Source organism: Oncorhynchus mykiss, chromosome 15, assembly GCF_057628025.1.
Source record: "Oncorhynchus mykiss isolate SJ-2025 chromosome 15, ASM5762802v1, whole genome shotgun sequence".
NCBI classification, from domain to species: domain Eukaryota; kingdom Metazoa; phylum Chordata; class Actinopteri; order Salmoniformes; family Salmonidae; genus Oncorhynchus; species Oncorhynchus mykiss.
Genome location: NC_143036.1, coordinates 10716122 through 10728695, shown reverse-complemented (window position 1 = coordinate 10728695; position 12574 = coordinate 10716122). Strand labels below are relative to the sequence as shown.

General features: G+C 44.8%; 1 protein-coding gene across 4 annotated transcripts in view; it reads left to right on the top strand.

Annotated features, from left to right (window-relative positions):
* Positions 1 to 11670, top strand: part of LOC110489568 (methionine synthase reductase) — a 29625-nt gene extending 17955 nt beyond the window's left edge. For all 4 annotated transcript variants that reach the window (XM_021562296.3, XM_021562295.3, XM_021562299.3 and 1 more), the window contains exons 13-15: positions 3034 to 3126; positions 10280 to 10471; positions 10588 to 11670. In XM_021562296.3, the coding sequence (XP_021417971.3) occupies positions 3034 to 3126; positions 10280 to 10471; positions 10588 to 10732 (430 nt within the window). In that variant the 3' untranslated portion in view covers positions 10733 to 11670. The remainder of the gene's footprint in view (positions 1 to 3033; positions 3127 to 10279; positions 10472 to 10587) is intronic.
* The last annotated feature ends 904 nt before the right edge of the window (positions 11671 to 12574 follow it).

The window sequence follows — 12574 nt, the reverse complement described above, 5'->3', positions numbered from 1 at the left end:
AGCAGCCTTCACTAACATGTAGGTTTATAGCAGCCTTCACTAACATGTAGGTACATAGCAGCCTTCACTAACATGTAGGTACATAGCAGCCTTCACTAACATGTAGGTACATAGCAGCCTTCACTAACATGTAGGTACATAGCAGCCTTCACAAACATGTAGGTACATAGCAGCCTTCACTAACATGTAGGTACATAGCAGCCTTCACTAACATGTAGGTACATAGCAGCCTTCACTAACATGTAGGTACATAGCAGCCTTCAGTAAGCCCCGGTGATTGGCTGTGGAAAGGCAGCTTCTCGTTTTCGAAGTACTTTTCAACACAGACATTTTCTCTGCATAAAGCTTTTCCCTGTAGGAAGAAGTTGGGTGAAACGATCTGTTAGTGTACCCTTGTCTCTCGCTCTCGGTCTCTCTGTCAGATTTTAAAACCTGTCACGAAGCGTTGTACAGTACCTGATTTTAAGATTCCAAACAAGGTGTCTACCCCTGATGTCGTGCTTTGATAAGAGATAACAACGGCCAATTTGACAACAGGACGCTGTATCACCAACAGCCATTTTGAAAGCAGGTCGCCAACAAAGCTTGAATGCCCTCTTTTTTTTTTTAGCAACAAAGCAGCATTGGGACATTTAACTTCTTCTCCCTCTCCCCTCACTCTTTCCTCATCGCTCCCTCTCCCCTCCCCCTTCTGGCATCCTGTCTTCCTTTGTCAATCGATGGATGTTTTGAAAATGACTTTGTTCCACTTTGTAACTGCAGAAGAGAGGGAGCGAAGGAGCTATGGAGAGAGGGAACAAAGGAGAGAGGGAATGAGGGGGAACGGTTGAAACATCATAACTCGGTGGGATCTGGCGACCTCTGGCTGTCTGACATTGATTAGTCTTCTGAGCTTAAGGGTGTGTAATTCATTGAAGTTAGTTTACCGGATGAACGGTTGTTGTATTTGGTTATTGTAAACGACTCTATAGTTTCTCCACATTCAGCTGAATGCATTCAAAATCGGGCATGCTAATGTCATTGTAATTTCTTCATACTGGTTCAGTGATCATAGCTCAGTGGCCCTTCCTGGAATTGTCACGTACAGGCACATATTATCACAGTCTCCTAAAACTCTCATAACACCGCTCACACAGAGCATCAAAACCCATTCAGCATGAACAAGGTCAGAGGAAATAAAACCATTACTGAGTTTACCAAGACTTCATTCCTGCTGAATCACAGTTTCTTCTGCTCCTTGTTCATCAGAGAAGCATTGAGAGGCAACCGCCTCCTTTGGACCCAGAATGGAGTGATAGGTTCTGATTCTGTGGCACTGTTTCTCTCACTTCCTGTCGTCTGGGCAGAGATGTGATTTTGGATTTAGAGGGATGGACCGTGTGGTCTGCGCAGAGATGTGATTTGTATTCAGAGGGAGTGGTAGTGTGGTCTGGGCAGAGATGTGATTTGTATTCAGAGGGAGTGGTAGTGTGGTCTGGGCAGAGATGTGATTTGTATTCAGAGGAAGTGGTAGTGTGGTCTGTGTGGCGCAGTAAAAGCCAGGCTATTGATATTGATCCCTGTGGGTTGAGGAGGAGAGGGGAGGGTTGAGGAGGGTTGCCATGAGGAGGGGAGGGTTGGGTTGGGGAAAGAGGAACCCAGTTAAATATGTTTACAGATTAATTTTTTTAATCAGAAAATGTAAATTGTGGATGATGTCACTTGTTTGGTCTGCTCTCTGCTTACCCAATGTATTCATCAATGAGACTGGAATGTTCAGGGTATTCATCAATGAGACTGGAATGTTCAGGGTCTTCATCAATGAGACTGGAATGTTCAGGGTCTTCCTCAATGAGACTGGAATGTTCAGGGTCTTCCTCAATGAGACTGGAATGTTCAGGGTCTTCCTCAATGAGACTGGAATGTTCAGGGTCTTCATCAATGAGACTGGAATGTTCAGGGTCTTCATCAATGAGACTGGAATGTTCAGGGTCTTCATCAATGAGACTGGAATGTTCAGGGTCTTCATCAATGAGACTGGAATGTTCAGGGTCTTCATCAATGAGACTGGAATATTCAGGGTCTTCATCAATGAGACTGGAATGTTCAGGGTCTTCATCAATGAGACTGGAATGTTCAGGGTCTTCATCAATGAGACTGGAATATTCAGGGTCTTCATCAATGAGACTGGAATGTTCAGGGTCTTCATCAATGAGACTGGAATGTTCAGGGTCTTCATCAATGAGACTGGAATGTTCAGGGTATTCAGAAACCTTATCCAGTCAAGGTTCTCCAGCATCATCTGGCGGGGCTGTAGATGGCGGGGCTGTAGATGGTGAGGGTGTAGATGGTGGGGCTGTAGATGGCGGGGCTGTAGATGGTGAGGGTGTAGATGGTGGGGGTGTAGATGGTGGGGGTGTAGATGGTGGGGGTGTAGATGGTGGGGGTGTAGATGGCGAGGGTGTAGATGGTGGGGGTGTAGATGGTGGGGGTGTAGATGGTGGGGGTGTAGATGGCGGGGGTGTAGGTGGCAGCGGTGGAGGTGTAGATGGTGGGGGTGTAGATGGCGAGGGTGTAGGTGGCAGCGCACTGGCTCAGCGTTTTGTGTCTTTGTGCCACCTCTGTGCAAAGGATTCTGGGAGCCCTGACAGACTTGTTGGCCACAGGAGGAATCACTTTTATAAGTGGGGCTGACGTGCGGAGGGAGGTGTGTACACGCGCATGCACGCACGCACGCACATACATGACAATGAGCTAAAGTCGTTGTTTTAGTTGTAATCTACGGTGTAGTGTGATCCATCTCTTTAGGAGCATGTTAACTTCCTGTCCCCATCATAATTGTGACTCTGTACTGTATAGACGTTGTAGGGAGATACAACAGTGTCACTCCTCCCTTTTAATGTCTGTTGTGACGAGGACTCTGTCCATTCTTCTGTGTTTTTATTGATTGGGCTTTGAGGTCTCCTCCTGTGTGTGTGTGTGTGTGTGTGTGTGTGTGTGTGTGTGTGTGTGTGTATACATTTTAAATGTTCTCCTTTTGTTTTTCTCTTTCAGGGAGAAGGAGAGGGAGGAAAACCCAGAGGCGGAGTTCAGCGACACCTGGTTGTTCTTCGGTTGTCGCCATAGAGACCGAGACTTCCTGTTTAGGTGAGTGTCATTTTGACCAAAACGTTGGATCTTTCCAAAATGGCACCCCATTCCCTATGTTGTACCCGACTCCTGACCTGGGCCTGCATAGGGTTTCTGGTCGTAGTCCACTGTATAGGGAGTATGATCCCATTTCGGAAGCACCCATGTATTCCCAAAGTGAAGCACCCAAATGGGTGAACTCAGACTTTTCCTCCAATCAGAGTGCAGACTTTTCCTCCAATCAGAGTGCAAAGTGAGCAGAGTGTCGAAGGCGTTCCACAGGGACGCTGGCCCATGTTGACTCCAATGCTTCCCACATCTGTGTCACGTTGGCTGGATGTTCTTTGGGTGGTGGACCGTTCTTGATACACACGAGAACCCATTGAGTGCGAAAAACAGTGTTGCAGTTCTTGACACAAACCAATGCACCTGGCACCAACTACTATATCCTGTTCAAAGGCACTTAAACCCTTTGTCTTCACCCTCGGAATGGAGCACATATACACAATACATGTCTCAAGGCTTAAAAATCCTTCTTTAACCTGTCTCCTCCCCTTCATCTACACTGATTTGAAGTGATTTTAACAGGTGACATCAATAAGGGGTCATAGCTTTCACCTGGGTAATTTTTTTAAATTGTATTTATTTATCCTTTATTTAACTAAGTCAGTTAAGAACAAATTCTTATTTTCGATGACGGCCTGCCCCGGCCAAAACCGGATGACGCTGGGACAATTGTGCGCCGCCCTGTGGGACTCCCAATCACGGCCGGTTGTGATACAGCCTGGAAACTAACCAGGGTCTGTAGTGACGCCTCTAGCACTGAGATGCAGTGCCTTAAACCGCTGCACCACTCGGTAGCGCAAGTTCACCTGGTCAGTCTGTCATGGAAAGAGCAGGTGTTCCTAATGTTTTGTCCGCTCAGTGTCCATATGCCATTCAGCAATTCCAATACAGAAGACGTGAAAACATTTGTATTTCAAATCAAACTGAACTTAACTGAGAGGAATGCAGAACGTCCAAACTATCACCTTAAATGACTTGTAGCACTACAAGGCCAGTACACCAATCAAAGCACTGCATTCTTAGTAGATGAATTTGTCCCGGAAATCATGAAAGAACAGATCAAAGAAATATCCGCCTGTATTTGTTTATTTGCTTCCATCTCTTTGTTAAATACATCCTCACAGCCAGGTATCCTGGCCTGATGGTTGTTTGTTCACAGTGTAGATCTCTCTATCTGCGGGACTTCGACCTAACCCGACTTTGTCCGGTCAGTGGGGGTCTGAAACGTGAACTGATAGAAAAATAATGCATTCCCTTTGATGCTAAATATATTCTGTGGTCCTAGGCTAAACCCTGGTATCCTGGGTGTGACATTAACATTGCTACACAATGTTCTCCTTAAAAAGCCCTAATCTACTCCAAAACTTAACATATGCGTTAGAGGGTGACACCAATCTGACCTACAGTCAGATACTCAGACCCCCTAATGTTTGCAGTTTCCACCCGTTTTCTCCCTTACCCTCCTTATGGTTCCCTCCCTTTTTTCTCTCTCTTATCTCTCTTTTCATGGATTGTGATTTCGGTGCAGAGGGAAAGGGGGTTTGCTCAGCTCTTGTTAAGGACCAGATTGGCACCACCAGACCAGGGCTGTTTTCTCTGTCAATACACACCAGGGTTTGACTGAGAGCTGAGGCCAGACAGAAGAGCTCAGCTCAGTGGGGTCTGAGTGGACCCCTGGTACCAGGATGTTAACCTTTCAAACAGAAATCAAAGTCTCATTGTATTGGCTGACATTCAACAGAGAAGGGAGGGAAGGACAGAAAGGAGGAGAAATGGGAAATGGCAATATGAAAGTCTCTTATCTAGAGAGAATATTTTTTCTTCTCTGTTAGCATCTTTCCCCTGGATGTTTCTGTTAGACGTGACATCTTTCCCCTGGATGTTTCTGTTAGACGTGACATCTTTCCCCTGGACGTTTCTGTTAGACGTGACATCTTTCCCCTGGATGTTTCTGTTAGACGTGACATCTTTCCTCTGGACGTTCCTGTTAGACGTGACATCTTTCCCCTGGACGTTTCTGTTAGTTAGCATCTTTCCCCTGGATGTTTCTGTTAGACGTGACATCTTTCCCCTGGATGTTTCTGTTAGTTAGCATCTTTCCCCTGGACGTTCCTGTTAGACGTGACATCTTTCCCCTGGATGTTTCTGTTAGTTAGCATCTTTCCCCTGGACGTTTCTGTTAGACGTGACATCTTTCCTCTGGATGTTTCTGTTAGACGTGACATCTTTCCCCTGGACGTTTCTGTTAGACGTGACATCTTTCCCCTGGACGTTTCTGTTAGACGTGACATCTTTCCCCTGGATGTTTCTGTTAGACGTGACATCTTTCCCCTGGATGTTTCTGTTAGACGTGACATCTTTCCCCTGGATGTTTCTGTTAGACGTGACATCTTTCCCCTGGATGTTTCTGTTAGACGTGACATCTTTCCCCTGGATGTTTCTGTTAGACGTGACATCTTTCCCCTGGATGTTTCTGTTAGACGTGACATCTTTCCCCTGGATGTTTCTGTTAGACGTGACATCTTTCCCCTGGATGTTTCTGTTAGACGTGACATCTTTCCCCTGGATGTTTCTGTTAGACGTGACATCTTTCCCCTGGACGTTTCTGTTAGACGTGACATCTTTCCCCTGGATGTTTCTGTTAGACGTGACATCTTTCCCCTGGATGTTTCTGTTAGACGTGACATCTTTCCCCTGGACGTTTCTGTTAGACGTGACATCTTTCCCCTGGACGTTTCTGTTAGACGTGACATCTTTCCCCTGGACGTTTCTGTTAGACATCTTTCCTCTGGACGTTTCTGTTAGACGTGACATCTTTCCCCTGGACGTTTCTGTTAGACGTGACATCTTTCCCCTGGACGTTTCTGTTAGACGTGACATCTTTCCTCTGGACGTTCCTGTTAGACGTGACATCTTTCCTCTGGATGTTTCTGTTAGACGTGACATCTTTCCCCTGGACGTTTCTGTTAGACATCTTTCCCCTGGACGTTTCTGTTAGACGTGACATCTTTCCCCTGGACGTTCCTGTTAGACGTGACATCTTTCCCCTGGACGTTCCTGTTAGACGTGACATCTTTCCCCTGGACGTTCCTGTTAGACGTTACATCTTTCCTCTGGACGTTTCTGTTAGACGTGACATCTTTCCTCTGGACGTTTCTGTTAGACGTGACATCTTTCCCCTGGACGTTTCTGTTAGACGTGACATCTTTCCCCTGGACGTTTCTGTTAGACGTGACATCTTTCCCCTGGACGTTTCTGTTAGACGTGACATCTTTCCCCTGGACGTTTCTGTTAGACGTGACATCTTTCCCCTGGACGTTTCTGTTAGACGTGACATCTTTCCCCTGGACGTTTCTGTTAGACGTGACATCTTTCCCCTGGACGTTTCTGTTAGACGTGACATCTTTCCCCTGGACGTTTCTGTTAGACGTTACATCTTTCCCCTGGACGTTTCTGTTAGACGTGACATCTTTCCTCTGGATGTTTCTGTTAGACGTGACATCTTTCCCCTGGACATTTCTGTTAGACGTGACATCTTTCCCCTGGACGTTTCTGTTAGACGTGACATCTTTCCTCTTGATGTTTCTGTTAGACGTGACATCTTTCCCCTGGACGTTTCTGTTAGACGTGACATCTTTCTTCTGGATGTTTCTGTTAGACGTGACATCTTTCCCCTGGACGTTTCTGTTAGACGTGACATCTTTCCCCTGGACGTTTCTGTTAGACGTGACATCTTTCCTCTGGATGTTTCTGTTAGACGTGACATCTTTCCCCTGGACGTTTCTGTTAGACGTGACATCTTTCCTCTGGATGTTTCTGTTAGACGTGACATCTTTCCCCTGGACGTTTCTGTTAGACGTGACATCTTTCCCCTGGATGTTTCTGTTAGACGTGACATCTTTCCCCTGGACGTTTCTGTTAGACGTTACATCTTTCCCCTGGACGTTTCTGTTAGACGTGACATCTTTCCCCTGGATGTTTCTGTTAGACGTGACATCTTTCCCCTGGACGTTTCTGTTAGACGTGACATCTTTCCCCTGGACGTTTCTGTTAGACGTGACATCTTTCCCCTGGACGTTTCTGTTAGACGTGACATCTTTCCCCTGGACGTTTCTGTTAGACGTGACATCTTTCCCCTGGACGTTTCTGTTAGACGTGACATCTTTCCCCTGGACGTTTCTGTTAGACGTGACATCTTTCCCCTGGACGTTTCTGTTAGACGTTACATCTTTCCCCTGGACGTTTCTGTTAGACGTGACATCTTTCCTCTGGATGTTTCTGTTAGACGTGACATCTTTCCCCTGGACATTTCTGTTAGACGTGACATCTTTCCCCTGGACGTTTCTGTTAGACGTGACATCTTTCCTCTTGATGTTTCTGTTAGACGTGACATCTTTCCCCTGGACGTTTCTGTTAGACGTGACATCTTTCTTCTGGATGTTTCTGTTAGACGTGACATCTTTCCCCTGGACGTTTCTGTTAGACGTGACATCTTTCCCCTGGACGTTTCTGTTAGACGTGACATCTTTCCTCTGGATGTTTCTGTTAGACGTGACATCTTTCCCCTGGACGTTTCTGTTAGACGTGACATCTTTCCTCTGGATGTTTCTGTTAGACGTGACATCTTTCCCCTGGACGTTTCTGTTAGACGTGACATCTTTCCCCTGGATGTTTCTGTTAGACGTGACATCTTTCCCCTGGACGTTTCTGTTAGACGTGACATCTTTCTTCTGGATGTTTCTGTTAGACGTGACATCTTTCCCCTGGACGTTTCTGTTAGACGTGACATCTTTCCCCTGGACGTTTCTGTTAGACGTGACATCTTTCCTCTGGATGTTTCTGTTAGACGTGACATCTTTCCCCTGGACGTTTCTGTTAGACGTGACATCTTTCCTCTGGATGTTTCTGTTAGACGTGACATCTTTCCCCTGGACGTTTCTGTTAGACGTGACATCTTTCCCCTGGATGTTTCTGTTAGACGTGACATCTTTCCCCTGGACGTTTCTGTTAGACGTTACATCTTTCCCCTGGACGTTTCTGTTAGACGTGACATCTTTCCCCTGGATGTTTCTGTTAGACGTGACATCTTTCCCCTGGACGTTTCTGTTAGACGTGACATCTTTCCCCTGGACGTTTCTGTTAGACGTGACATCTTTCCCCTGGACGTTTCTGTTAGACGTGACATCTTTCCCCTGGACGTTTCTGTTAGACGTGACATCTTTCCCCTGGACGTTTCTGTTAGACGTGACATCTTTCCCCTGGACGTTTCTGTTAGACGTGACATCTTTCCCCTGGACGTTTCTGTTAGACGTTACATCTTTCCCCTGGACGTTTCTGTTAGACGTGACATCTTTCCTCTGGATGTTTCTGTTAGACGTGACATCTTTCCCCTGGACATTTCTGTTAGACGTGACATCTTTCCCCTGGACGTTTCTGTTAGACGTGACATCTTTCCTCTTGATGTTTCTGTTAGACGTGACATCTTTCCCCTGGACGTTTCTGTTAGACGTGACATCTTTCTTCTGGATGTTTCTGTTAGACGTGACATCTTTCCCCTGGACGTTTCTGTTAGACGTGACATCTTTCCCCTGGACGTTTCTGTTAGACGTGACATCTTTCCTCTGGATGTTTCTGTTAGACGTGACATCTTTCCCCTGGACGTTTCTGTTAGACGTGACATCTTTCCTCTGGATGTTTCTGTTAGACGTGACATCTTTCCCCTGGACGTTTCTGTTAGACGTGACATCTTTCCCCTGGATGTTTCTGTTAGACGTGACATCTTTCCCCTGGACGTTTCTGTTAGACGTTACATCTTTCCCCTGGACGTTTCTGTTAGACGTGACATCTTTCCCCTGGATGTTTCTGTTAGACGTGACATCTTTCCCCTGGACGTTTCTGTTAGACGTGACATCTTTCCCCTGGACGTTTCTGTTAGACGTTACATCTTTCCCCTGGATGTTTCTGTTAGACGTGACATCTTTCCTCTGGATGTTTCTTTTAGACGTGACATCTTTCCCCTGGACGTTTCTGTTAGACGTGACATCTTTCCCCTGGACGTTTCTGTTAGACGTGACATCTTTCCCCTGGACGTTTCTGTTAGACGACATCTTTCCTCGTCACGTCTAACAGAAACGTCCAGGGGAAAGATGTCACGTCTAACAGAAACGTCCAATCTTTCCCCTGGACGTTTCTGTTAGACGTCTTTTAAGGGGGTGTGGTATTCGTGTTGTTCTTTGATCACCGGGAAGTGAACCCTCATCGCTGCTCTTGTTGATTCTGTCTGTGACCTCTTCCTCCCCTCTTCCTGTTTTCTCTCTTGTTTTTCTGGTGTTTAACATGCTTGGCAAACTAGGGATTTGTTTGCAGCTGTCACAGGTAAAAGAGAATTGTTCATACATAGTCATCCAGATGAATAAATGTCATAAGATAAACATGGTGATGTTGTTGCATCAATGTGTGACATTCAACCCAGTGAAGGACAAAAAGAGAGAGCGAAATGTACAGTAAACACAATGTCTCCTTCGCTCACCTCTCCTGCAGTATTTACTGCATTTATTCTCATTCCTGTCATGGCCTTCATATTTTATTAAAACTAGTTCTAAAAAGTCTCCCTGCTACTGCAAAACATTATGTGAATACCTTCACCCAAGTTCCCTGTGTTTCCAGACAACATCCCATATGTCTCTGTCTGTCTGTCCGCCGGTCCATCCTGTCAACCTTGGGTAAGGTTCTTCACTGGCCCAGAAAACAGTCAACTTTATCGTGCTGTTGCTATATACACAAGGCCCTGTTAAACATTGAGGCGGAATACACAAACAAGCAAGTAATGGACACAGACACACAGACAAGGTTGCAGCAAGGCTAGGTGGATTGATTGTAAAAAAAAATATGTTTATCAGAGGGACTCAACCTTATGAAGTCTATATTTGTCCATTTCTCTTGCGCTGAATAAGGTGCATCGGCTAGCCTGTGTGTTTATGCGTAGGCTTCCACACCACTTGGATGGATATTATTATTATTATTATTTTGGAAATGAAAAACAGTGACATGGTGAAATATATGTGTAAAATAACTCATGGTCTCTCTCGCTCTCTCTTTCTCTCAGAGAGGAGCTGCAGGGGTTTGTGGCCAATGGAACCCTCACCCATCTGAAAGTGTCTTTCTCACGGGACACTCCGGAAGGAACAGAAACACAGACCGAGACGAGACCCAGATACGTCCAACACAACCTGCTCAGCCATGCCAAAGACATCGTCAACCTCCTCCTCAAGGAGAATGGATACCTCTATGTCTGCGGGTGAGCTCAGCTTTGATGATGTCAATAGGGAAACAATGGAACAGTATGGTAGATGGCGATCATTATCTTAGTAGATGTGGATCACTGGTTTTACTGTCTGCCTTTTGCTCACACAGTGATGCTAAGAACATGGCTAAAGATGTAAACGACACCCTGATAGAGATGGTATCAGCAGAGCTTCAGCTGGATAAACTGGACGCCATGAAAAGACTGGCCGGACTCAGGGAGGAGAAACGTTATCTTCAGGACATCTGGAGCTGAAAGTATTCACACCCCTTGACTTTTTCGAAGAAAAAAAAATTGTGTTACAAGTTGGGATTGAAATGTATGTAATTGTCAGGCCAGCATCCCAGAGTCACCTCTTCACTGTTGACGTTGAGACTGGTGTTTTGCAGGTACTATTTAATGAAGCTGCCAGTTGAGGACTTGTGAGGCGTCTGTTTCTAAAACTAGACACTAATGTACTTGTCCTCTTGCTCAGTAGTGCTCCGGGGCCTCCCACTCCTCTTTCAATTCTGGTTAGAGCCAGTTTGTGCTGTTCTGTGAAGGGAGTAGTACACAGTGTTGTACAAGATCTTCAGTTTCTTGGCAATTTCTCACATGGAATAGCCTTCATTTCTCAGAACAAGAATAGACTGACGAGTTACAGAAGAAATGTATTTGTTTCTGGCCAGTTTGAGCCTGTAATCGAACCCAAAAATGCTGATTCACCATATACTCAACTAGTCGAAATAAAGCCAGTTGTATTGCTTCTTTAAGCAGAACAACAGTTTTCAGCTGTGCTAACATAATTGCAAAAGGGTTTTCTAATGATCAATTAGCCTTTTTAAAATTATAAACTTGGATTAGCTAACACAACGTGCCATTGGAACACAGGAGTGATGGTTGCTGATAATGGGCCTCTGTACGCCTTTGTAGATATTCCATAAAAAATCTGCCGTTTCCAGCTACAATAGTCATTTACAACATTAACAATGTCTACACTGTATTTCTGATCAATTTGATGTTATTTTAATGGACAAATTGTGCTTTTCTTTCAAAAACAAGGACATTTCTAAGTGAATTCATTTTCAATACATTACCAAACATTTCTAAAAACATGTTTTCACTTTGTCAATATGGGGTATTGTGTGTAGATGGGTGAGAAGAAAAATATATTGAATCCATTTTGAATTAAAGCTAACAACAATGTGGAATAAGTCAAGGGGTATGAATACTTTCTGAAGGCTCTCTATTTTATGTCTTAGACAGAAAAAGTTCATGTCATATTACTTGGCCATTCGTTTCCATTCAGCAACACGTAAACTGACAACATGGATTGGGTTGCATGCTGTTCGTCTTGCCTCACAGGACCTGACCATAAACGTCATAAATTGACTGCAGAAGATTTGATTTTCAAACTTTCAAGTACTATAGTTGTTTTTATTGTAGTTTTACGCAAGACTAACACGCTGCCTGTTATACGACTCACACACCTCTGTTTGACTCTGGAGTCCTGCCGTGTCGCACCATGAGATCAGTCTCGCTATCCCTGGAAGACATCTTGTCGACTTGAGATTATGGAAGAACACCAAGGTACACCAGAGACCATACTTTGTCTGTACAAGCTAAATGAAAGCTAGGTGAAACTGCCTTCAATCATGAGTTAACAAATGTTACACATTTCACATGCTTGTCTTACTGTGTACAAAATCCCAAAATACACTCACTCAAAAAGCTTGTATTTTATTATGGATTAGCTGCTGCCAAGGCAGAAGCTACTCTTCCTGAGGTCCAGCAACATTAAGGCAGTTCAAATTAAAGGCATTACATTTCATAACACTTTTCACAACACATTAAGCGTGATTCCTCAGGCCACTACTCTACAACAAAACAAAATCTGTTTGTGTGTAGTGCGTATGTTCTCATGTGTGCGCGTGTCTGCCTGTGTCTTCACAGTTCCCGCAGTTCAATAAGGTCTACTTTTATAATAAATTTTAAAAATCTGATTATACTGCTTGCATCAGTTGTGGAGTAGAGTTCTATGTAGTCATGGCTCTATGTGGTACTGAGTGCCTCCCACAGTCTGATTTTGACCTGGGGATTGTGAAGAGACCTTTGGTA